At 41.1% G+C, this 25,990-nt stretch overlaps 1 protein-coding gene across 4 annotated transcripts; it reads right to left on the reverse strand.

Moving 5' to 3' along the window:
- Nucleotides 1-385: 385 nt before the first annotated feature.
- Nucleotides 386-25,471, reverse strand: LOC121468179 (syncytin-A-like). 4 transcript variants are annotated; one of them, XM_072921715.1, is made up of 4 exons: nt 18,457-25,462; nt 15,475-15,606; nt 7,849-7,989; nt 386-2,263 (listed from the first exon to the last, which is right to left on the reverse strand). In XM_072921715.1, the coding sequence occupies exon 4, from the start codon at nt 1,783-1,785 to the stop codon at nt 703-705; it is 1,083 nt and encodes a 360-aa protein (XP_072777816.1). In that variant the 5' UTR covers nt 1,786-2,263; nt 7,849-7,989; nt 15,475-15,606; nt 18,457-25,462; the 3' UTR covers nt 386-702. The 4 variants fall into 4 exon arrangements, with proteins under 4 accessions (XP_072777816.1, XP_072777815.1, XP_072777818.1 ...); XM_072921717.1 differs by having other exon boundaries at nt 886-2,263; nt 18,457-25,471; XM_072921714.1 differs by lacking the exon at nt 18,457-25,462 and having other exon boundaries at nt 15,475-16,958.
- Between the last annotated feature and the right edge of the window lie 519 nt (nt 25,472-25,990).

The following is a 25,990-nucleotide window of genomic DNA, read 5'->3' on the forward strand; positions in this document are numbered from 1 at the left end:
TGTGCTCGTACTAGACAATAGTTAAAACCTTTTCACACTCTGCACAGCTCCTTTGGTGACCAGGACCCAGTGCTTACTTCTTGTTCTGCCTCTTCTTTCTAGCCTTGTGGAATCTCTGGTTTGTCCTTCTGTAGTGAACAAACTGTCTTTCATGTCCATTTCTTTGTATGTATAGGGGCAAGCATTGCTTGACGCATGGTTTGGGGTAGACACAAACAGTTGCTTACCCTACACAAGATCTGAGCCACATTCATGGCTCCTAGCAGTAGCATCATGCCGGCTTAAACACTCCAAGGCTATTCTAAAATTTCACAATTCTCAAATGCTATAACATTTTACTGAAGCCAGGGAATCTCAGAAAAACGGAAAGCTGGACAAGACAAACGCAGGTCCAAACCAATGTGGTTAATCAAGCGTTCTCCCTTTATTCAAGATAAGGTGGTAGTTTATATAAGCTTCTACATAGTTTACAAAAACAAAGACACTCTGATTGGCAAACCAATATTGTTTACCTTTTCCTTAAAACGGCCTACACCTTACACCATAAAACCTATACTAATTCACACCCAAGCAACCCAGTGGTCCCCATAACACCTTAAGACATTTTCTATCTGCGCCACAAGCTCTAAATTTCTAATGCGTCAGAGGCTTGAAGGCCTCACGAGGCCTCAATCTGAGGCCTAGACTGGGGTAGCTCAAATTTCACAATTCATGTCCTCTTTCTCTCAAAAATGCTGCAACAATTCCCTCTTTTTCTTTTTGAGCTACCCAGGCTGAAGTGAAGGCGCGACTAACTAATTTTTGCACACACTGTAAAAAACACGGTATAACAATTAAAATAACTATAAAGATAAAAAGAAGTACAATACCAAAACGAATTAAGTCTTTGACCCAGCCAGAAAAACCTAAAGAATTGAGCCAGTTATCAAATGGAGTGTCCACTACGGTAAGTTTTTTCATGTTGTCCTTCAATTGCGTTAACTGTTTATAAATGGATTGAGAATGGTCAGACAGATTCATGCAGCACATGCCCTCAAATTCTTCGCACCCATGTCTTTGTGCTAAAAGAAGGAAATCAATTGCAGCTCTATTTTGTAGAACCGCATGACGGGTATCATCTACATCTGCAGCAAGCTCACTTATCAATTTAGATGTGATATTAATTTGTTTTCCTGTCCAGCAGGCTAAAGTTCTCAATTGTGTGAGCGCTTTTGATGAGGCGACCCCTGGGGCAAAGAGTGAGGCTACTACTACAGAGGCACGCCCCCACAATGACACTATATCTGTACAATTAGGGTCCATTTGGAGAACACTGCGTTTGGCTTGTTGAGTCTTCTGAGGCAATTCGAGAACCTGATGTATGGTGGGAGCAAAAAGCGTCAACCTACCGATATAACATGGGCCTCCCCTAGCATTTTGAGGGACTGCTGACCAGGCTCGGTCCCCACAAATGAGGAAGGTTCCTGGGGGCAGTTTTCCTGCACCACCTCTTGGCGGTGTCACAGATTGAGTCGAATTGTTACAATATTCTGAATAGTTGTAATACAATGGTGATCTGGGAGACAACCAAGTGTCGTCATCTGTCAATTTTCCATTTTCTTGAGTTGGTTTGGTAGCATAAGATCCAAATATTAAACAATAATTTCCTGGGACAGAACCCAAAAGATCAAATTCTTGAAGACTGTCATCAGTAAATTTAAGGTTTTGCACAAATGCAACAGCTTGTGCTCCCAGGGTGCTATTTAAATTTATTTGAGCTCGGGTCCAAGTTTTGAACTCTGCCATGGGACCCAATGAGACTCCAATTAAACAAGTACGAAAGGGGTTAGTCGGTGTGGCTAACGACAGGCAGAATTAATCTTGCCTGGTTTGTTTGGCCCAAGTGATCCACATATTTTCTCTCTTGTCAATGTCAAGGATTCCAGATACTTCAACAACCAAAACACTGCTTAATAAAAACATTGAGGCCCACCACATTCTTCTCAGGTTTTTGAATGCCCTGTTTAACATAAAATAAACAATCTTAATTCTAAACATAAACTATAACTTCTAATAAACTAACTTCTGATAAATCTAACTTCACACTTATGATATTTCAACTTATTTCTCTGTACTCTACAAAATTAATTTTCATCAGAACAGGATTCATCACGGGATGTTCCAGGCAAACTGTTGTCGTTGACGTTGTTATCACTGCGGGTTGGTATCTTTTCCTGTGGACACGCACGGGTGAATCTGCTCGGTACCCAGACTGGACCAGTACCTGTTGAAACACACATATAACCTCTACCAATAAACAACACTGGACTTGGCCCCCGCCATTCACCCATCTGCATGTCTTTGTGATACACGTAAAGTCCTGGAATTGCTTGCGGTCTTCCTTCTTTCACTGTTTGGTGGTGTATCACGACCGCAGGTTCTTCTTTACCTTCTGCCAAACACAAATAGTTTAGGGTGAACAATACCTTTGACAATCGGCTAAACACATCAGTTTCATCACCTTGCTTTTGTTTTGCTATGTATTCTTTCAGGGTACGGTTGGCCCTCTCCACAATGGCCTGACCTGTAGATGAGTGAGGGATCCCTGTGGTATGTTTCACCCCCCACTTCTGCATAAATGTTGCAACTTGTCGACTAGCATAAGATGGAGCATTATCAGTTTTGATTTCCACAGGTACACCCATTACTGCGAAGCAGGCAAATAAATGCCTCTTCACATGCAGGGCCTTTTCCCCTGTCTGTGCTGTGGCCCAAATGAATCTAGAATAAGTATCTACAGTGACATGAACACATTTTAACTTCCCAAACTCGGGGACATGAGTTACATCCATCTGCCACAACTCTAAAGCTTTCAGACCCCTTGGATTTATACCAAGTCCGAGGCCGGCCCATAATGACTACATTGAGGGCAGGCTCGAACAATCCCCTGTGCATCACTCATGGGTATCTGAAATTGTCGGTGCATGGCTCTCGCATTTTGGTGGAATGTCTCGTGACTGTTGCAAGCTCTCTCAAAACTGTTCTGGGGGGGGGACATGGACTGCATAACTGACCGCGGCATCCGCCAATGCGTTGCCCTCTCTCAAACCTCTGTTACATTGATGACTTCGAATGTGCATGATGCAAAAGGCATGCTGGCACTGCTTCAACACGCTCCGCAACTGCAGGAACAGTTCTCCAAGACGCTGGTTCTGGGTTCTTCTGAGGAGTGCATCTTCAATTCTCTGCACAACTCCAACTACATATAAAGAATCTGAGACAAACAACGTTGAGTGGTTCCTTGTTCCAGGTCTGGAAAGCCCAACACACGGCCTTCAACTCGAGGGTTTGTAGACTATCTTCCACATCACCTCTGATTAGATGTTCCAACCATTTCCCTCGTTGTTGCCAAACGCATGCAGCTCTTTTTGATCTTCATCCGGCATCAGTGAAGACTGTTCTTCCTTCCACTGGTTTCAATGAACACAAGGGTCTTTCCAACCACTGGTAACGACTGACAAAATGCCACATTGGGCCTTTTGGTTGTTTGTTGTGCACCACTCCTGTGAAACCCAACAATGCTTCCTGCAGTGCAGTAGAGTGTCTGAGCTGCCATTCCAGATCTTCATTTTTCACAGGAACACTGATGTCTGCTGGTTCTTTTCCATCCATTTCTAAAATTCTGTCTCTGCCTTTTCGTATCAATGCAGCAAGAGCATCTGTCCTGCCCATCACACGACTTCTTGGTTGAACGGGTAAAAACACCCACTCGAGTAGAATTGCTGTTGATCCACGTTGAGACTCCCTCTTTTTCTTTTGCCATTGAAAGACAATGGCAAGCAGAGAAACATCAGCATTGGAGAGGAACAGTGACAATGGCAAATGTTCAATGCGACGAGCACTCCAGCTGCGTCGTAGTTTTTCTGAAACTCGAATCAAAGCTTCTTGTTGCTCAGGGGTACAGACTCGAGGGCTGTTGGCATCACTGCCATGAAGCCACGGCAAAAATGGTTGCAAATCATCGTTGGTGATTCCTACAATAGTACGAACCCACTGCAGGTCTCCAAAAAGTCTCTGGGCATCATGTAAAGTAGAAATGTCAGCATGTAAAGTAAGTTTCTGGGGTCGAATTTGCGAATCTGTGATCAGCCAACCTAAGTATTTCCAGGGGGCTGATCGCTGTACTTTTTCTGGGGACACTGTCAATCCATGCTTTTTCAGTTGCGAGAAGAGCCAATTCAAGTCTGCATCTGCCAATGGCTGTTTGGTGGTAATGAGAATGTCATCCATGTAGTGATAAATGATTGCATTGGGAAAATGTTGACGAACTGGCCGCAGGGCCCAATCGACAAACAACTGACACATGGTTGGAGAATTGCGCATCCCCTGAGGGAGGGAAACCCATTCATATAGTTTTGCTGGTGTTGCTCTGTTGATGGATGGCACAGTGAAAGTGAATCACTGGGTATCTTGTGGATGAAGAGGAATGGCAAAGAAACAGTCCTTTAAATCAATGACAACAATGCTCCACCCCTGTGGGATCATGGTTGGTGTTGGCAGTCCAGGCTGCAAAGCACCCATTGCCTGCATTTGTTCATTCACTTTTCGTAAATAATGCACCAATCTCCATTTTCCTGATTTCTTGGGGACGATGAAAATTGGGGTGTTCCATGGGCTGACAGATGGCTGAACATGTCCAGCCTCAAGTGGCTCTTGTACTAATTGGTTAGCAATTTGCAGCCGTTCTTCTGACATTGGCCACTGCTCAATCCAAACGGGTGTTTCAGTCAACCAGGTAATTTTGAGAATGGGCGGCTGCTCTGCAGTGGCCATCACGGAAAATGCTAATCGGTGGTCAAAACCATCCCAAGCTGGGAAAGCACATCTCTGCCTATCAATCCTGGAAGCTGTTTGGGCAAAGACATGACATATGGTTGAGTCACAATAACTTGATTGTCTTCAAAGATGATGCTGATGGGATCTCTGCTAACTGAAGGAATCTTCATTCCAGCCACTCCTACAATGTGCGAACTTGGGGCTCGCAAGGGCCAGTTGGATGGCCAGTACATCTGATTGATAATTGAGACATCTGCTCCTGTATCAAGCATTGGTTCCAATCAAACACGTGAACCACGTTTCAGTTGTACCTTCTTGTACGGACGATCTTTCAGATTAATTGTGAAGAAGACATCGTGGCCAGTTGATCCAAAGCCATTGTCTTGTCTTCCAGAATCAGTTGATTCTTTTGGGCGCTGACGATGTGGCAAGAAATTTTCAATTGCTACAATTTGGGCAATCTTGCTTCCTTTGGGAATTGTCACAGGTGGTTGCAAAGCATGAGCCTTTATTTTCACTTGACCGGTGAAGTCTGCGTCAATGACGCCGGGAATCACGATCACACCTTGTTTGCTTGTGGATGATCTCCCCAGCAACAAACCTCCAACTAGAGAAGTTGTGCTGTACATTGGACCATATACATTGGTAGGAATTAGGGTTACCTTTGTGTCATTCAGAGTGACTTCTGTGGCGGTGGCAATGTCGACTCCAAGACTTCCCCAGGTGGCAGGTGAGTTGTTCAACAGGAAGCTGTTCTTGGAGTCTGTGGGGTCTGGGCATCGATTTATTTCTTCATGCGGTGCCTCCACGCGCTGCGCTGGCCGTTTCCCGAACTGCGACAAGCTTCTGTGGCATGGTTGTCAGTGTTGTACTTGTGGCACCACACAGCCTTTTGGCAGTCTCGCCGGAGATGGCCTGTTCCACTGCATCGAAAGCAAAGGGTTTTAGATGATTTAAGATTAGGTTGACTTTTGCTGCGACGAAGTGAGTTGTTACCTTTGCTGCCTGACAAGGCAGCTGCAATCATGTGTCCTTGTTGTTGCATGGCATCTTGAATGGTTGCGGTGAATGCTGCAGCTTGGTTGCTTTGTTCTGCGCGTGTGGCTCTGACAAGCATCTCGTCGACTGGACAGCCCTGAGGAAGGGTGGCTAGGATGGTTCTGGTGTGTGGGTTAGCATTTTCAAAAGCAAGGGATCGGAATAAATGTTCCTGAACGTCTGGTGGCATGTCAGGTGCGTCCTTCAAAGCAGCTGACAGCCTATCAATAAATTGTCCAAATGGTTCAGTGGCTCCTTGCTTTATGGTGGCATAGGATGCTGACTTTTTCTTGTCTGGTACCAAAAGCAAAGCTTGATGGGCCAATTGCTGTGACGATGCATTTCAACGGAAAAGGTAAGTTGTACCTGATTGGTTGCATATGGTCCCTGTCCAGTCAGCATATCTGGCTGGACTCCATAAAAGGGGTCTCCCACATTTGTGTGTTTGTTGGCCTCTTCAATTGCCAACCGCCTCCATTCCCTTTCAAACATGAGAAACTGGGAAGGTGTCAGGAGCAGGGATGCAATGTTAGATGAATCACCAGGACAAAGCACATCTGCTGTGAATATATACTGAATGATGTTCCTGGCTGCTTCTGATCTGATCCCATAAGTGGTGACTGTCTGCTTAGCTGATAGTAGGATTTTCCACTCATGAGGCTCCCAGATGGCATTCCCATTAGACACTATAACAGGACAAGCCAGGGAGCTGACAGCCTTCCAGTAACCATCTAAAAGAGCATCCTTCACAACTGACGCCCATCGTGACTGCAATGGATTTTTTAAAACTGCTGGCAATGCCAATTGCTGGCCAGTGGAAGGTTCCACTGGTTGAGCCTGACGATTCGAAAGGGTGGCAAGGCGGGCTATTTTTTTCTGTAACATATTTGGTCTTTGTATCTTGTTCTGTGATCGCTTGTCCCTGCTGCAATTGACAACAGGAAGGTCTGGCTCTGAGTCATCAGAATCTGAACTCGGTGGGAGGGGGCAGCGTAGAGCTACCGTGGTGGAGTGGGAACTGGCATTTTCAGGGCTCTGCTCTGGTGTTGTTTGGGTGGCTGCTTCTGCCATTCCGCTAGCATTGGGGTGCCCAGCCCCTCCAAACCGCGCCAGGCTGCTTGCCGCCGCCGCCGCCGGGTACCTGCGAGCCGCTCCTCTGCACATGCACGCGCCCGCGGCAGCCGCCGCCGCGGCCACTGCGGGGGGTGAGGGGCCAGCGCCACCTCACTCCCGTCTCCGCCCTGGTCTCCGCCTTGATCTCCGCCCTTGAGTTCCTCCTCCTGACTCAGCCCTGTTTCATCACCAACTCCACCTGCCTCCTCAGGTGTCTCCCCGCCTCCCGAGGGACCCGGGAGGGCCACTTCCTGGTTTGCCTCACTCCGCGGAACCGCCGAGCTGTTAACATCCGCCGCTTGCAAGCACACTTCCGCTCCGGGCGCGGCCGCATTTTTGCTTTGTCTCGCGCCGGCCGGCGCTGCGCTGCCTGGCTCTGCGTTTCCCTCCAAACGAGCGACAAAATCTCTGACAGAGGGACTGACTGGAGCTTTCTGCCCTCGCACTGGCCGCATATTACAAACATTAAAGAATTTTTCAACCTGAGATGGCTTCTGAGCTTCTGTCTGTTCTGATGTGGATAATTGCTCAAATGCCTGAATTGCAGCTTCTGCTGCTTTTTTCTCCGCGGCCATGCTCTGTAAGGTATGTAAAACTTTTTTCCAAACGCCTCCGAGCTCCAATAGTGTTTTCTTGTCTTTTCTGCCCTCTATCACTGCGTCCCAAAGCAGCTGCCCCAACTCTTGCCATTCGGTTTCACTAAAAATCAGCGAAGGCTTTTGCAGCTTGCCTTTGCTTCTTGCCCACAGGACCAACTGTTCTAAATCGGCTTCTTTAACTTTTTCAGCTCTCTTTGAGAGAATATGAAAGAGAAGCCGCACTGAAGCCTGCAGATCCCCATCCATGGTGAACTTTCACCCTCTCTGTCTGTCCGCGGCTTACCTCCAATCTCCGCAGTTTGCTTCGCCCTCGCTTTTCTTCGGCAAGGCAGCAACTCCGCTCCAGCTTCCCGGCCCTGGCCACATCCACACCCGCCGTTCGGGTCCCTTGTGAACGCCGAGGTCTTCCCACTGCTCCAACGGACTCTCGAAAACAAACAACAATGCGAAAAGTCTTTTTTCTCCCGTTGGGAAAACGGCCCAATTCGGACTTTGGAGACTTCTGCTCAGTTCCACCTGATCCCCATTCACAAAAAGTGAATTTGGGATCCCGGCCCCGTCGCCATAAGGTGATTTGGACCTGAATTTTTGTCGCGCGACTCAGACTCGGCTTCCCATTACTCTAAAAGTAATTTGGGAGTCTTTTCGGAGCCTCCTGAGTCCCTGGTCCGGGCACCACTTGAAGCCAGGGAATCTCAGAAAAACAGAAAGCTGGACAAGACAAACGCAGGTCCAAACCAATGTGGTTAATCAAGCATTCTCCCTTTATTCAAGATAAGGTGGTAGTTTATATAAGCTTCTACATAGTTTACAAAAACAAAGACACTCTGATTGGCAAACTAATATTGTTTACCTTTTCCTTAAAACGGCCTACACCTTACACCATAAAACCTATACTAATTCACACCCAAGCAACCCAGTGGTCCCCATAACACCTTAAGACATTTTCTATCTGTGCCACAAGCTCTAAATTTCTAATGCGTCAGAGGCTTGAAGGCCTCACCAGGCCTCAATCTGAGGCCTAGACTGGGGTAGCTCAAATTTCACAATTCATGTCCTCTTTCTCTCAAAAATGCTGCAACATTTTACTTAGAGAAGGAGGAGACAATGTGTGAAGGTGCCTTCTCCATAGGCTGGTTCTTGGAGAAAAGGTAAGATGTGCAATTATTAACTTTCCAAAAGATGACTTCTGCAGTACAGACATGACAGCAACATTGAGTACCATACCAGGTTAATTTCAAGACCACTGATTCTGTAATATCATAAGCCAGTATTAGAGAACACAACAATATGCTAACTTTAGTCCAGTCCTTGGATGTTATAAACAGGAGGTTATGACAAGGAACACATACTGCTAGTAAGCTGTTACATAAAATAACCCTGAGAACAAATGCAGCAACTCGGAGAGCAGAAGAGGCTAATATTGTGACCAGCTATTAGACTAATAAAATTAATGTTTACAATAAATTTGTTCTAATGTGTCCTGGTTAGATCTGCCAGGATCTCAATGCTTTGTGCCCCTCATTGGGCACAAAGAAGGACTGTGTTGGTTTAATATCTGCCAGCAGCTAAGTACCTTGCAGTCACTCGCTCACTCACTCACTCACTCACTTAGCCTCCCCTCTGGTGGGTTAGAGAGAATTGGTAAAAGGTAAAATATGTGGTTTGAAATAAGAATGGTTTAGTAATTGAAAAGAAGTAAAATACAACAATACTGCTACTAATACTAATATTAATGTTAATAACAATGAAAGGGAAAAAGAGAGGGATAAAATCCTAGAGAAGAAAGCAATGCATGACACAAATCTTCACCACTCACTGACTGATGTCCAGCCTCTCCTTAAGCAGCAATCACTTCCTTACATCCAAGTCCCTCTGGTTTATAATACTGAACATGGCATTCTATGTTTGGTAAGTTCAGGTCAGCTGTCCTGCCTGTTCTCTCTCCCAGTTTCTTATGCACCTACTCACTGGCAGAACATGGGCACACTGAGCAGTCTTTGATTTAGGGTAAGCACCAATTAGCAACAGCCAAAACTTCAGTGTGTTATCAACATTATTCTCATACTGAATCCAAACCACAGCACTGTAGCAGCTACTAGGAAAAAAAAAGTAAGGCTGTACTGTGGGGTCTACTGGTAACAGAATTTTTTCTCATGAATCAGAACAGAAAGTAATTGAGATGAGTTAAAGATGGATAGCACTGTCTCCAGTGCATTTAGTAGGAATAAAGCAATGGGTGAAATTCTGCATCCATCAATGTGAATTACCATGAATGGAAAACGAGGAAGCTCTTTATCTTTTAATTTACCCATTACGTCAGGAAGAAGCTTAGAGCATTTGGGGCAGTTCCTTGTAAACATAACATTAATATTTAACATTACTCAAAAAGGCAAATAGAATGTTAAGTGTAAGAGAAGATATCAAGTACAGAGCAGGAAAACAATACTGCTACTATATAGATATTTTGTGCAACTTTATCTAATTAAAAATAATATAATAATATGTCATATAATATGTAGTATCATATATCATATAATATATAATGATAACTATATATCTGTATATCTATCTATAACAATTTATATATTTATACTATATATATATATATATATATATAATGATAACTATATATATTTTGAGATATAATGATCTCAAAAAATATTAGAAAAATGTATCTTCTTTTCAAAGGAATATTGCCGAAATTGAAGAGTGTTATGTGTGATACGGATAATTTGTTCCTATAGAATGATATGTATGAAATGTTTCATATTACCAAAATTATTGGCATAAAGCATACGAGCCAGAGCTAGGGGGTTGCTCCATGCTCCACATATGTAGAAACCACAGCTGATAAGACTTCATTTACAGGTTAATACATGTAGCCCATCTGGAGATGGCTTGTTTCTCAAGGTGATCTAGGAACTCTCAGGCGATGTTGTTGGGATGATCATCCCAACAACAGCCCAAGACTGAGATTGCTGGAACCACCGATAGATACATGTCAAGGCTGGGTTCCTGTAACTCCATCAAGGATGTACGTCGCTTCCTGGACACTGGTTTGTTCAACTCAGCACAGAGGAAAGAGACTCTATGAATATGTGAGACTTTGAATGGAAAGAAAAGGCTGGGCACCAAAATCCTGGCCTTGGGCAAAATAAACCATATAAGAATCGCTGGTGCAGGACAGTCAGTGTGAAATATAGGGGACCCTATGCTGTAGTGGTCACACCTCTGTCTCACCCAGCACTGAACCTGGGCTTGGCACAGCCCTTTCTTTGTGTCTGGCTCAGATAGAATTTGATCGCTAAATAAAATTATTTCTTATTTTTTAATTTGGCTGGACTAATTTTTGCCTATAACAAAGAGATACAGCAAAAGGTGGTGTAGCTGATCAGTGTACTAGAACAGCTCCTCAAGTAAGAAAAGATAAATAGATGAGGATTCCCTGAGCCTTGGAAGCAAACAGCTGCTGAAAAAAAATTGTACAAGAATGACAGCAAAAAATATTAACAGGTAATTAACAGGTTTGACGAGGATACAATTTGGGGAGATACCTTGTGAAATTTAAAAGTAATGGAAAACCAAGTCTTTGCTCCTGAGAACATAATTAAAGTCCAGGCTATTAAGGTCATTGACTGCCAGGACTGTAAAAGCAAAAAAGAAAAAAAAGAGCAGCATGCTTTTTTTTCCACCCATTGCAACATCTGATCATGTGTCAATATGAACTATTTATATGAAAGCTGATCATTGCCAAACATCAACATAACTCAAACACTGAAGTACAGCATTGTTTGAAAGTAAAGAAAAATAAGGTGTTTTTTTTTTTTTTAATTCATCTCATAACTTAGTTTAGGTTTCAAAGGGAAAACTCCTGTTTGTGCAGGACTCCAGGAAAAGCCTCTTTTAACAAGAAAAGACTGGTACTAGCAGCTAAATGGACAATAACGGCTGTTCCCAAGTCCCAGATTGTTTTTCCTGCACCTAGTCAGTTGTTTTTCTCTAAACTGTCTTGCAACAAGCTGTTCGGACAACACAGGGGATGCACCACACTCATTCAGTTTTCTGTTCTTCATTGCAAATGGGTTTGCATTGCCTCTAGCGCAAGGACATCATCAATCAAGTTGATTTTGCTCTATCTGGAATAGGTGGTTTTCTTTCTACCATTTTGATGTCCCTTAATTTTTGTTACTATTGCAGTTGATGTGAGGGGATAAAGAAAAAAAAATATTATCACGGTCAGGTGAGAAGGAGTCTGGCAACCAGACTGACTTGTGCTTTGCATTTGAAACAAACATTTACTATTTTACAGTGCTCCCCCAACTTCAGTGTGATTTAGCAGCAGTTGCAAAGTGAGATGCATTTGATTTGTATTTTTTCTGAATTTTATATCAGTAATAGATGCAGCCTCTTTGAAGTATCTGCTAAGATTAAAGAATAAATTTAAATGAATACTCTTCATTTTATCTACTCTTATAAGAAAGTGATGGAGGAAAGATGTCTTTTTTTATTTAGCTCTACTATGGAATGGGAAGATCCTCATCTGATGAAAGAAATATGATTTCAGTTGACCTACTTAGAAAACACATATGAAAAAGAATTTAAACCAGCTTAACCTGTCGTCTTCCACTCATTTGTTACATTAAAAGAAAAGTTCCTATGAGCAAGATTGGAAAATAGCTTGGAACTAGTTGCAAGAGCTGCAAATTATCATGCTTGCAGTAGCTTCTTTCTCTGCTGAGTCAGAAAGAACTGGATAATACTGAACTACCGCTCCTGCGATGTTCATATCACAGGCAATACAAAAGCATGGGCCACAATAAATACCCTCACCATTCAGGTGTGGAGTCACTGACAGTGCCCATTTCCTCCTAACATGTAATCAGGGTGAGCCTGTGGTCTGTAGAGTATGTTCGAATTTTCAGCCTAAAAGCACTGGTCTCATTTTGAGCAGTTCCCCACACACATATGCAGAAAGTTGTTATTGTAAGTTATAAATACATAAAGAACAAATGTAGCTGAGATTCTGAAATTACAGACAAGTTGTCTACAGATGCTCAGGTCTGCAGTAAGATGCTGTCAACAAAACCTGCTGATGTAATTTTGCTGCACATATCCATTCCTGTCTCTCATTCCACTGTTTTTCTCATCCTTATTGATGTGACATATTTCATCCTTCATTACATTTACTGTGCTTTTTTTGCCAAAGCAGAAGTTTCTGCTGTTTTACCAGACACTAGGTAGATCTCCAGTAAAACAGATCCCCTTGAAGAGAAGTGAAACAGCAGTTTCACCTCCACTGTGCGTGCAAAGCAAGAGGAACTGGAGCATTGTGGTGACCATGTTCTGGGCAGGCTGCAAGCTTCAAAGTATCCAAATTGATAATTGCCTTGTCACCAGACAAATAGCAAATTTTGAGACAATATGAACCACTGTGTGGATGTCCAAGATCTTAGTTTTTTGACTTTTAAACCAATATCATCTTAGCCATAGTTGAGCAAGCACATTGCTATAATTCTTCTAAAAATAAAAACAAGCTAGAGAGTACTAAGAGGCTTAAGCAGCTTGACAATCAGCTAAGAGTAAAGGCTCATGGATCATTAATTATTTGGGCTTCCCAATGCCTGTTGTTGCAGGTTTGTTGCCTAAGGGCCTAAGGCCCAACAGCCCTCTAGGAGCTATTGGAAAGTGAGAAAATTCACTTGTCTTCTTAGGGAAGAAGATGAATCTCAGGTCCCAGCATAAGGGTTGACAGATAGGACTGTCATGAAGACCATTAAGAGGTAATGGTGGAGGCCAAGGAAAGAGATGGAAACTAGTCTCAGCTGGGTGAAACTGGATTGAAGATAAACAGAATTATTCTCAGCAGCAGTGTAAAAACCCTAGTGGGAAGACCTACAGTAGAGAGGTGTGCAAAATCAGAGACTTAAGTGAGATGCACTGGCAGGACCAACCTTTGACAATTTGCACCTTTAGGAAGTTCTGACACCAGCTGCTCATAGTTGGAGGTAGCTCAGGACAATGGGACACATGCTAAGAGAAAGACACCTCTAATTGACTTTGGATGTCTTCTTGACCTCTTTTCTACGGTTGAACGGTGCTTCAGAGTGATGAGGTGGAGACAAGATTAGGGGGTGTTGTTGAGGAACATAAGGGATAGAAGACGGCAGTATTCGATTTTTACAAATGTTTGCTGTCTGTTTTCATTAGATGTGCAGTATTCCCATCAGTGTGCAAGTCTCAAGTCTTAGCACAAAATACATTTGTAGGCAGTTTGAAGTTAGAAAGCCTTACTAAATACAAATTATTTTCAGGTGGGCCTCATTTCCTGGTATCTCAATAACTAATTCACAGAGCAAAAGACTTCCCTTGAATTTCTGGTCCAGCTTCAGAAGTAGCAGCAAAGACCCTCATCTCCTTTTCAGATGCTCAAAAGTTTATCCAAGTTACACTATGACAGCCAGAATCAGGTTATATATTGGCAATGCATTCTTCCACATTCAAGAAAAAATTAGGCTTGCTGGGTCCCAAACCCAAGGCAGACTACTAGTATAGGGTAAAATAGCATGACCTGATGCAATGTCTAAGCCACTATCTATCTCGGGAACAGCAGAAGTGCTTCAGTTCTTATTATACTAAGGAAAAACTACTAAGCACTGAAGAAATAGCTGCCCTTATACTCTTATCTTGGATTTTGTATCCTCTTATATGTCATCTCCTACTCTCTTTTTTGTGTTTTTCAAAACTCAGTATTTTAAAGTTTTCTACTTTTCTCTACCATTTGTATTCTTAGCTGACATTTTTTACCCATAGCAAAGTATTGTCACTTCTGACAGGAAGTATGAAAATTAAGGTGACATTCTGCTTTGGAGAAATAAGACCAAGAGAGTACTAAATAATGCAAAACCTAATCACATATATTTTATTAAGAGAAAGCAGAACACTTCAAGTAAAAACAATTTGCCATAACCCAGTTACTTTTTAACTAGTAATATAGTAGGCAGTAATATACTTAACTGGAAATGTACATTGAAAACATACAGCATGTAAAATAAGAGGTATCAAAAAAAAAAGTGTCATTGAAGTAGGGTACAGGTATGGAAAAAAAAAGACTTCTATTTTGTCCAGACAAACATGCTTTATGAGCAGTCAGCACAACTGTTCTGTTGTGTTTCATTTAACCTCCCCATAAAAGAGGAAATTGCAGGCATAGCTTATTGCATGGTCAAGCTAATCTACTTTATATTGGTAAAGCTGAGAGGGCAGAAGGCAATATCAAACTCTGGGTTATACATTATGTTAACTAATTAAGTACTGCTCCAATAAATCTGTCTTACTAAATGAATTTCAGCGCTTAAGCAATGTTGCTAGCAATTTGAAATTCTCCTGGAAGACGTAATATATTTGTATGGAAACCAAATCTTAGCATTGCATCATTGCCAAGAAGAAATCAAATATACACCTATGGCGGAAAATGTATGTTAAAAAATTGGATAAACAGAAGTAACAGCTATGTGAAAACAAGGACTTGAAATAACTAAAAGTATCACTTCTTTTAGTGAAGTATTTGGAACTGCATAACCTTGAATCAAAATCTCTGCATAGCAACAGAAGTGAATTTGACAGTCAGCTGTATTTACATTCTGTGCTGTTTGCTTTTTGAAATATAAATACTTTGCTTTTACTACTCATCTGATATAAAAGTAACAGATATAAAAGTAACTGATATAAAAGTTGAGGTTGGATTCTCTTCAACCTTTGGCGGAAAGGGAAGTGAGTGCTTGGCAGAAATGCAGTCTTAGGAGAAGGAATTAGGTTTTACAGGAAGAAAAAGAAAAGTGCACAAGAAAGAAAAGAGAGGAAAAAAAGTTGAAATAACCCAGTTCTCCTTTTGATGTACTGCACTTACTAGTATATTGTTCGATCCCACTGGCAGATTGGCTCCACAAAGAGAATGAAGACAGATGTCCTCATTTCTGGAATGGCCTTCTGTCACACTGTGTTTCAGCAGCTTTCAGCCACCACACTGGTCCACGGTTACCTGAAGGTATGAATATCACTCTCACTGTGTACATGAAAAACAACTAAGAAAAGCAATTCATTGCTCTGAATTCACTTGAGTTCTGGTTTAAAACCAGTGAGAGACTCCAAGTCAGAAATACAATTAATTGGGGAAAGGGAAAAGAAACAAAATACATGCAATTATACAAAAGGAAGACCACTGACAAAGTCAGAATACAACACAGTGACACCCCTTTGGCCAGTGTGTTGGTAGCAGTCCAAATTGGAGTGGCTGCAACCCTCCTCGAGTGGCAGATGTGGTTTCTGTTTGTGCAGTGGTCCTGTAGAAAAGGTGTAGTCGGTCCAGTGGAAACTCCAGCTGTGTCATCTTGGGAGCCTGTGGGAAGGTTGCTTCTCTGTCTAAAAATCCCAGAATACATCTAGGTGGGGATGCTTAGCTCCTCCCCACTGGGCAGAGCATCTCACAATGGGCTGATGTCATTCTGAGTCGTGGTGAGTCCTTGCTCACCTGCTGAACAGAACTGGCTCCTGGAGGGAGTTATCTCTGAGTCATGTGGGGAGACACTGATGGGCCCATTAATAGGAGATAAGGAAAACTGCCCAGAGGCAACTGCTACACAGATGGCAATAGAAAACATTCTGCTTCTCAATCTGGGACAACTTGACAGCTATTTCCCAGGTGGAAAATTTTCAAGGGTGTGCAGTCAGAATGATGCTTTATCAGAGCCCCAACTGGCATGAGAGAGCATTGCAGATGCAGGACAGCACATAGAAGCATGATAACCTGCAGAAACAAGTCCCTGCTCAGACCTCGGCTGATCCCATTTCCCCACCCCACCATCCAAGGCTGCTTTGAAAGCTGAACTGCTCTGCTGCTGCTCTGTGAGCGAGGCAGGTGAAGAAATTCTATGTGAGCACAGAGTTCAGTTGTTCCCTCCTGCCCCACATATTCAAGCCCTGCTGTTAACATACAGGTGTTGTGGGGATTCAGGCACTTCTCCCATTGCCAGGTGGAAACAGCCCGCACAAAGCGCACATGGACTGCACCAGGAGGCTGTGCACCAATGCCGTGATTAAGCCCTTGAAAACCTCCTCCCTATAGCAGTTCCAGAAGGACACTGACCTACTAAAATCAGTTTGATAGATGAAGAGCTCCTCCACCACCACTACTACAACCTTTTTTCCTACTTTGATCTGTCTGTCAGACTTAATTCCCTTCTAGAGGGAAAGATGCTGTGCCCATGACCAATGGCCACTTCTCTTGGAGATTTTTACTGCCCTTACTTATCTCAGCCAGGCTAGGGAGACCCATCCTGACAGTAGGGCAGAGGCCATAGACTGCAGGGCTTCCTGGGATTTCACCATTAGTACTATGGTTTTCAGAGCTAAAACCTTGCAGCAATAAAGTCAGCAAAGTATTGCCAACACCACTAGAGGAACACACACATAGAGAACTCATCAAATTGCATAGTGGATATGCAGAACACAGAATCAGGTTTTAATTTATTTCTTTGTTAGTACCGTAGCATCAAACCTTGTATCAAGAAAATAGTTAGGGCTCAAAGTATTTGGGCACTAACTTAATACACAAGGGTATTAAGATGCTCAGAATACCATGTCAGGTGAAACAGGCTAATCATGATTTAATTACTCTTCCACTGTTAGCTTAAGTTAAATATTTTACCTTGAATTTTTTCCCATACTGAGGGGAAAAACCCCAAGTAACTGGAGAGTGAAAGGCCATGTAAATCTCTTAGATTCCATACAAATTTTCCTACTAAAAAGAAAAAGATGATTTTTTTTTTTCCTTAAGAAGATAGTGTCAAGAACAAACCTATCATTAAAAACCTATCATTAAAAATACAAGCAGCAAACTGGGGATCTCCCAAGTCAGTATCATGTGTCTTCCAGGCAAGAGGAAAACTCCCTGTAAGGCAGACAGGGAGTCTGCCTTTTGAATTATTAAAGCTGAAGGAATAGTCAACTCAGACTGATCGGAGCAGGGCTCTCTTGAGAGCTGGTGGGGTTTTTCCATTGGCAGGGAGACTATGTTTTGTACGTGAACTGCATTTAAAGCAGTTTATTTCCATATTGCTTTCTCAAGCAGAATTTCTATTGCCACAAGTAGTTTCCAAAAAAACCTCCACCACTTCACCACCCACACACACACACGAAACACCCCTGTTGTTAGAGATTATCAAAAATCAAATGAGAAACTAAGATTAAATTCTTTAGAAAATAAAAAGTAATTTCCCCATCACTGCATTGATTCCACGGGAAGAATTTTGGCTGAAAATAGCTACACCTACAAGTACATAATGCAGCAAAATGAAAATCAGTGGGTACAGGGTTTCCCAGGTAACCTCTTATCAATTGTCTGTTTCTTGGTGATAGTGTTCACTGCAATATGAAACCTTGAACAGTTTCATCTGCCACAGACTGAAAGAAGGGGGGTGGCAGAGGGAATCACCCAAATGAGAGGCTTATGAATAAATGAGTACTTATAAGATTATTTTGATTCCTCTGAATAATTTCCAAGCTATCTGAGTGCAAAGACTGGTTGTCAAGCAATGCATTAATTTATTAAGAGAAATTATTATCCTAAACACTAAAATATTTTCAGTCTCTTATACAAAATATATCTTGCATTTTAAAAAAATATTTCCTTGCATCCCTCTGAAATATTTCTGGCTTCTTTCATAATTCAGATCTGTCACTCACATTTATTATGACTTGCATATCCTAAGGTTTCACAAGAAGAAATGCCAATCATGCTGCAGATATACATAAATAATCACTTTGCTGGAATCAGCCTCAAAGAGCCAGGTGTCAGGAAAAGTGATCTGATGTCCTGACATTCTTTACTCACCATGTCAGTTGCCTTGTTTATAAATTCTCCTCGAGGTGGGGAGCAGAGAGTTGCTGGAGGCTGTGCTATCACCTTGCAAATTTGCCTGGTGGTATCACAAAGGGCTGGAAGTCCAGTGAAGCTAAAATCTCATGAAAGCTTATGTTTTGGGTAGGTATTTATGTGTTATGATTTTCTGCATTGAGAAAATTTAAAAGTCTCCAATTACTAAACACAAAAGCTTTTCAGGTTACAAGAATGCCTGTAGCCATAAGCCTACCATCCTCATTGACAAACATCTTGCATAAAAATTCCCCTGTGAATTCCTGCAGCAGCCAGATCTTCAGCTTCTCTTTCTCTCCAGCACATTTCCCTGTCCAGACATTTGCCTTTTCCTACCCTTTTTTGTCTACTTGCTTCCATAAAAAACTGACATTTGTGTCAGTCCTGCCAAGGTGGCTAAACAGCATGTGCTGGTAACCTAGTATCTATGGAGTCCCTAAGAAATCACAAGCATATTTCAGGAGCCGCCTTTCAACTCTCATCCTGCTGCACTAATTGTAGTTCCACAAGTACAACAATATGGCAAACTCTGCTGTCTTTTTGTCCCTTCATCTTCCCTTGAGAAGATGGTGAAAACGTGTCCCATATCTTGGTGCATACACATGGAGTGAAACAAATCCTTCATTTTCTTTTATTTTCTCCTCATATGGCAAAACCACTTAAGTCTGTTGTGGGCGCACAGCTTTGTGGATTCCTCCCTAATGTGATTTAGATTGGAGATATGGGGAAACACTCAGCTGGGAACCTTCAGATCACTAATACTTAGCAGGAAAATGAGAAGGTCAAAAGCTAGCACCATACTTTGAATATTAAACAGACTAGCACTGCCTGGATATGTTCAATTACACTTCCATATTTTTACTGCAGCTTGATACCAAATTTTACTTTTAAGTCATAAGGTTATAACATTGGACAAAAGGAAATGTGAGCCAGCTTTGTTAATAGCAATAACCAGTAAAAAACAAATGAAGCAATACACACACCACTGATAGCTAACAACTGATTGAGATGGAGCTTTTCAGACTCCCAAAGTAAAAGTCAGTAATATTTACCAAATATTACAAAAGGAGATTGCTTTCATTTGGTACCCATACCAAACACTATGACACAATTTACTACAATTGTTTATTTTGTTGGCTATATGCAAATAGTAGAACACAAAAATAATGTTTTGAAAATTATTTGAAGCTGAAGACAAAATCTGCTAGTCTAATTTACAAGAGTAAAGAGGGAGAGATTAAGCTACACTACTGCTTGAAAATTGCTAATTCATAAAAATTATTCTGGATTATTTAATCTACTTTGCAAGACAGTAAAGTAATCCAGACCCTGATTGATTTTTTTGTTGTTGTTGTTGTTGGGTTTTTTTGGGGGTTTTTTTTGTTGTTTTTTTTTTTTTGCCACAGCAGCACCTCTGTACAAGACAGCATCCTGCTGTTCTGCTTCACTGTTCCTTAGTGTGGAACAGACTGGCCAGCCTCATGGAGGTAAAGCACTAGATGGAAAATATAGGGTGTATGGTCAATACGGGTTTGAGCACTACAGTATCAGAGGTACCACCTCTAACTGCAAAAGATCACCTCCAGAAAAGCAATTCAGTGTGGAAAGAAGCTTCACTAACATCAGTGCTAGTGTCAGAAAGCAAAAGCTCTGCAGTCTTACATGGCATAGCTATGGAAGGCAGGGCAACAGCAATTTTTCAATTTGACGGTAATATACACAAAATACTCAAGTGCTTCTCTTCATTCCAGACCTTCAACTAAACTTATTCTATAGTAAGTACAGATTTTGGATATTTTAGAGAAAAAAAAACAAAAAACCCTCACAGCTCTAGATTTATTACTATTCTTCTCTACAACACCTGTTGCTATGCAGGAAGGACATAGGTCTACTGATGAAAAGCCCTTTACTGTCACCTACCTTAACTCTTAGCTACTGGCCAGAGAGTAATACACAACTTACACCCAGAGCTAAAGAAATTAAAATTAGAACTCTTTTTCCTTGATGACATGAGGGTGAAAATGTGAGATGCACTCTATGATCTAACCAATACCACTTTCCCCTTGTAAAATGTTTTGTTACCTCACGTTGTGGTTACAGGAGAAACACTATCAATATTAGTGTTGCCAAAGTATGTATTCCACACCCATCTACATTATTCCTGATAAACTGTTGACAGTGGGTCATTGGCAGAAGATGTCCTATGCACATCTCACGTATGAGCTGGGTATAATCTTTGTCTTCACATGATGATCTTTAAGGGGGATCATCTCTGCCAATGAGACATCAAGGACTCCCCAGAATATTCTATGACTCATAGGATTACATCTGGGAAAATGCCCACCCTGGGATATGTAACAAACATTCCTGTCTGTATATAATCTGAGGCTCAGGACACCACCACCACTGAACATCTGGAGCGGGACCAGACTTTCCACAGTACCACCTCTTTTGACAAGACTGCAATCATCTCTCAACAGCACTGCAACCACCACTTAAATTGGACTGAGTCCACTACCCTGACTCACAGGGGCTAGGTTGTATCCTGTAGTTTTAAACAAGTTTTCTGTATTCATTGCATTTATTGTAATCTTTCTCTTAAATTTTGACTTTGACTTGAAATCTCTTGCAAGGTATTTGTGTGGGGTTGACTTCTCCTGCTGGCTTACCTTCAACCAGCACAGCTTATTAAAAAAAAAAAAAAAAAAAAAATCTAAAAAACACTATCTCATTACAGCTGAGTTTCTTTAACTCTTCTCCATGTATTTTTGCTGTATGTCTAGATGGCCATAATCCTTAAAACTCCTCTATTACTTACCTTGATTAGATGTGCAAAACATAGTAGACAACAGTTAGTTTTTGATGTGCAGAACTCTTAAACTTTCTATCACAAGTTCAAAGTGCTGAATTATCCAAGGACAGAGAGGTACCACCATCTGATCACAATCACACAAAAGGGCATAAAATTAAGAGGTGTATCTATCCTGAACCCAAAGAGAGTGTCTCTCTCAAATGCAAAATCTGGCCACTGTAAACTGTGGTACAAGGTTTCTCTTCCCAGTTAGCAAAGAATCTATGCTACCCTCTTGCTGTATTTGTGGATTTTGACAAGTTAAAGGACTTGATGCTGATTTCACTCTCCTGCTGCAGCTAGAGAGCTCTGCTGTGGTCACAGGCCTGCCTTATGCAGCGAGGTATTCTAGAACCCCCTGCACACACAGGCTCCCCACAACGGCTTTGTTGGGGTTGGGGTTGGCATTACCAGAATGGTTTAACTGCACAGACATCTCTATGGGCCTTCATGAATGAAAATCTTCCAAACTAGAAAAACAAAGTAAAATAACTGTTATGCTCACCCCACTACTCACCCAGCAGGAGAAAAAGCACTTTATGACTGATTTTTTGCAGTAATTTTACCCAGTACTGCCTGAAAAAACTGAAGCAAAAGCAGTTACCTGGGCACAACTCTGGCATTAGAGTGCTACTGATGGCTATTTCCAGTTCCAGAAGTTAACTGAATGCCCAAAATCTCCTTTCACTCAAAACTAGGATCAATTAAATGTTGAAAGATTGGATGCCATTCTGAATTAATCATAACAGAGTTAGCAGGTTTCAGCATTTTATTACTTTTCAATATAACTCCAAAAATATTGCTATTAGTGAGATCTACCATGATTGCCTACAAGAGAAGAACAGCTGGTTTACTGAGAGTACAAGCATGACCCTTGAAGCTTAAATTGTGGTTTTTTTTCCTAATGTTCACAATAAAAGAAGTGCGGTATAATTAAATATATTAAAATTTGGCTTTCTGTCAGGAGTAAACAAAATTAACCTAAAGGATTACCATGATTACAGATGATGTGGATTTTTTCCAGATGTGGGGCTTGCACAGTTCCTAAGTGGCAACATTAAAAATCTATAAAACTCAAATGTTATTACAGAATTGAGACCTTTACAGAGGAATCACAATTTAAAAATATAAAAATGAATCCAGTTTTCTCTACCAAATCCTAGTATTTAATATGGAAAACATATCTGAAAACCTATTTTTTCAGAAAATATAATAATTTTCCTTATGAATGGGGACATTTCAAAGGTTATTAGCTTTTCAAATGACTAAATGCCAGGAGCCTGTGGATTGAAAAATGTTTCATTACAAGAGGAATGTGCTGCTTCACTTTCTTATTAAATATATCTGGTTAAATGAAAAAATATGCTGGATGACCACAGACTCCTGTGAAATGCTCCTCTCACCAGCAATGCTAAGGACTCATCCTCTGGACCTGATAAACCCAGGTAAGCTGATAGACAAGTTTCCTTCTATCCTGTTGGGCACGACTTTGTACTTGACTCTAAAATGAGATCATTAAATTAAAAATATGTGTAATAAACAGAGGTACCTTTATAGTAGTCTCCTAATTTAATTGCACAGCATCCTGTAGGTTTTCCAGCATTTTCTTAAGATTTCAGTATTACAGAGTTGAGATGGTTTTGCCTCTCTAACAGCACTTGTGTCTTCAAGATATGACCAGCAATAGAATTTTGGTATTTTCCACTATGGAAAGATTTTCCTTTGATTAGACATGGCATAAAACAGACAAAGGCTTTCATATGGGACAGTAAAAGCTGCAGAACTTCTGACAGGATGAACATTTTCTGCTGTAAAAAAAGCAAGCTATCATAGTGTGGTTTGATTTTTGCCTAAAAGCCACCTCCATATCAGGGGGTTTCATCAGTATCTGCAGCAATGCTGGAATAGCCACAACATTCCAAAGGGATGAATATAGAACTTATTAATCAGATGAAAATTTGAAGTTACTAATGTCTCTCTCATTTTTGTGCGTTGCCAGTAAGTAAGCAAGAAGATCCTCTAAAAGGCTTGGTCTATAGCAGAGAAAGTTAATGAACCCCCACAGGACAGATACAGCTTACACAGCAAGACTGCTTATGCTGACACAGCTTGTTACTACTGCCATAAATGAAATAAACTATATTGACTTGTTTGTGAGAATGAGTTGCATTTCACTCTGCTGGTATAAAAATGCCAATTGTTTTATTTTTTTACCCCACAAGCCTCACAGACATCACTAGACTTGGAAGAGCTCTTTGCACCTACCTGTCCCAATGCCTTTCCCTCTCCCTCCTCTGTTGGAGAGGCAATTTCAATTTCACAACTGACTGTGTTGTGTATGAGGTTGGTGGGTAGCCATAAGTTCTTTGGGCATTTGTTTTTCACTGCCCTTAAAAATGCTTAGGGGAGGAGGTAAGGGAGGTGTTACAGTGAGCTCATGGGCATTCTGTTTCCCCTTCCCCCAGGATCCTGTGACTCTGATCAAGATAACCCCTGGACCCCTCCTTTCTGCCCCAATGGGGTTAGCGGAGAGCCCGGAAAACCCACCCTGTCCAAAGCCTATATAGACCCCCTGACATTTCCTGTTCTCTCTCTTTTTGCCCCGCTCTCCACATGGACATCACAGAATAAAGAGAGCTGTACCAGCTATATCCTGGGGTGAGAGCCTCTTTTGAATACCTATACCCCTCTCCTGATATTCCTCCTGTCACAGCCCCTTATCTCTGAGCTAGTCGGAATCTTTGGGGGCTGCGTGAGGGGAGGAAACTACAGGGAGGAAAATTAAATTCTTATTTTTATTTAATGAGACCTCAGAAACAATTGGCAGGAATAGGATCTGGGTGGAAAATTCTGGTTGCCATTTCAAACATGCACAATTCTCAAAGACATGTAGTAACTCCTAAAACAGGTTGCTGTGGACTAAGGAGACTATTCCTTTGCCTTGTGCCTATCCAGTTTAAAATACTGTGCTTATAGGTTAAAATTATTGATAACCCAAAAGAGCAAGGCTGACTATCCAGAACATTCTTATATTATTTCGTAGCTTCCAGTGTTACTGCTCTTTATTAATCTACATTAAGGAGATTGCAAAGATGAACAACTTTGCAGAAGTAGGAATGGTAGTCACACTAAAGAAAGTATTTGTATTTGCTGGAAAAGGAGAGTCATGCAACAGAAAAGCACATATCAAAAGGCAGATAGGACTGAATTCACTTATTTTAGCATACAGGTGCTCTGTATTCTTGCAAGTTTCATAATATAAGCTGCAAGCAGCAACTGCCAAAGATAAAAGAACTAAATATGTATTTTCTGCTTCTTTTTCATATAGAAGTAAAGACCAAGACATCTATTATATTTTGGAAAGGCAAATTCTACCCATCTGGTCAAGATTTTGGGAGATAACAAGAAATTGGGTATTTGGGGGAAAATGGAAGAGGTTTTAACATCTGTTTCAAAATTATGAAAAGATTATTCTTCCGAAAGTTCAATTACTCTGCAAACTATTGCCTGTAACATAAGAAACAACTATCCTACTATTTAAGGGAGGACTATCCTGGTTTTAAGGAACCCTTTTTTACCTCCTTATATATTAGGAGAAGATAAAACAAAGCAAATAGATTCATGAAAGCAGAAATGCCTCATAATTACAGGCCAACCTCAGGACCTTATTTACTCCCTTTCGTATATCAACTCCAGGCATATTTTTAAACTACAGATTCAAAAATGTGGTATCAGGTGCCACCAACTTCCCCAAGATATTTACAGCAGCAGTGTTAACTGCCTGGTGATGGAAGATGCAATTATTCATGTACAGAGCCATTACTCAAGTTAAGGTCTATAACAAATAATACATAAATTTGAAATAAATCAATCAGAAAAGAGGCTTCCCCCCCAAACTTACAAATTTTAAAGAATTTAAAGAAAAAATTATCTGAATAATTGTAATCTCTACATTTTCTGGCCTTTTTCATCCTTCATTCATGGATCTGTAGTTACCAGATTTTAAGCTTTTCTCTGTTAGAACATCACCACCTAGTGATCACGTGTGCTTACAGGAGCTTCCAGAAAGCTGATCAGAACCTGAAAACGGAAGGCTAATGGGAAGAGAAAAAGAAAATTTAAGTGAGGAAAAATCCTTTTTTTATTTACACTGGGAACAGTTCCAAGGAAGACTAAATAGGATGTTCTAAAGAAATGTAAGAAGATTTTTAGAGACTGGTTAACTGATTAAGAATTAAGTAACAATATTATTTAGGTAAGAAAATTTATCCTTTTAGTCAACACTATTTCAGATCAATTTATTTAGTTAATAGCAGATAAAATTAGAATTAAATTTACATGTAAAATATTAAGAAAGAGGAAATTCAGATGTTTTCAGGAAAACCCTCCCAGTAGTGAGAACTATTAAGTGGAAACAGCATCTTGATTACAGTTATATCTGAAAACTAGGCTAGTACATATCATAGAATTAAACCCCATATTTACCAGTATCTCATACAGTCCAATGGATATGTTTCTTCAGAATTTTTTTGGCTCTGATATACCTAAGAATCAAAATGGAGGTCTCATTTGTAGATAAGCTTCTCCCAAAGAAATAGCTTAGGACTGTAATCACAAAGTGCTTCTTTCTGTGAGATCATA

Source organism: Taeniopygia guttata, chromosome Z, assembly GCF_048771995.1.
Source record: "Taeniopygia guttata chromosome Z, bTaeGut7.mat, whole genome shotgun sequence".
In the NCBI taxonomy this organism is placed as follows: domain Eukaryota; kingdom Metazoa; phylum Chordata; class Aves; order Passeriformes; family Estrildidae; genus Taeniopygia; species Taeniopygia guttata.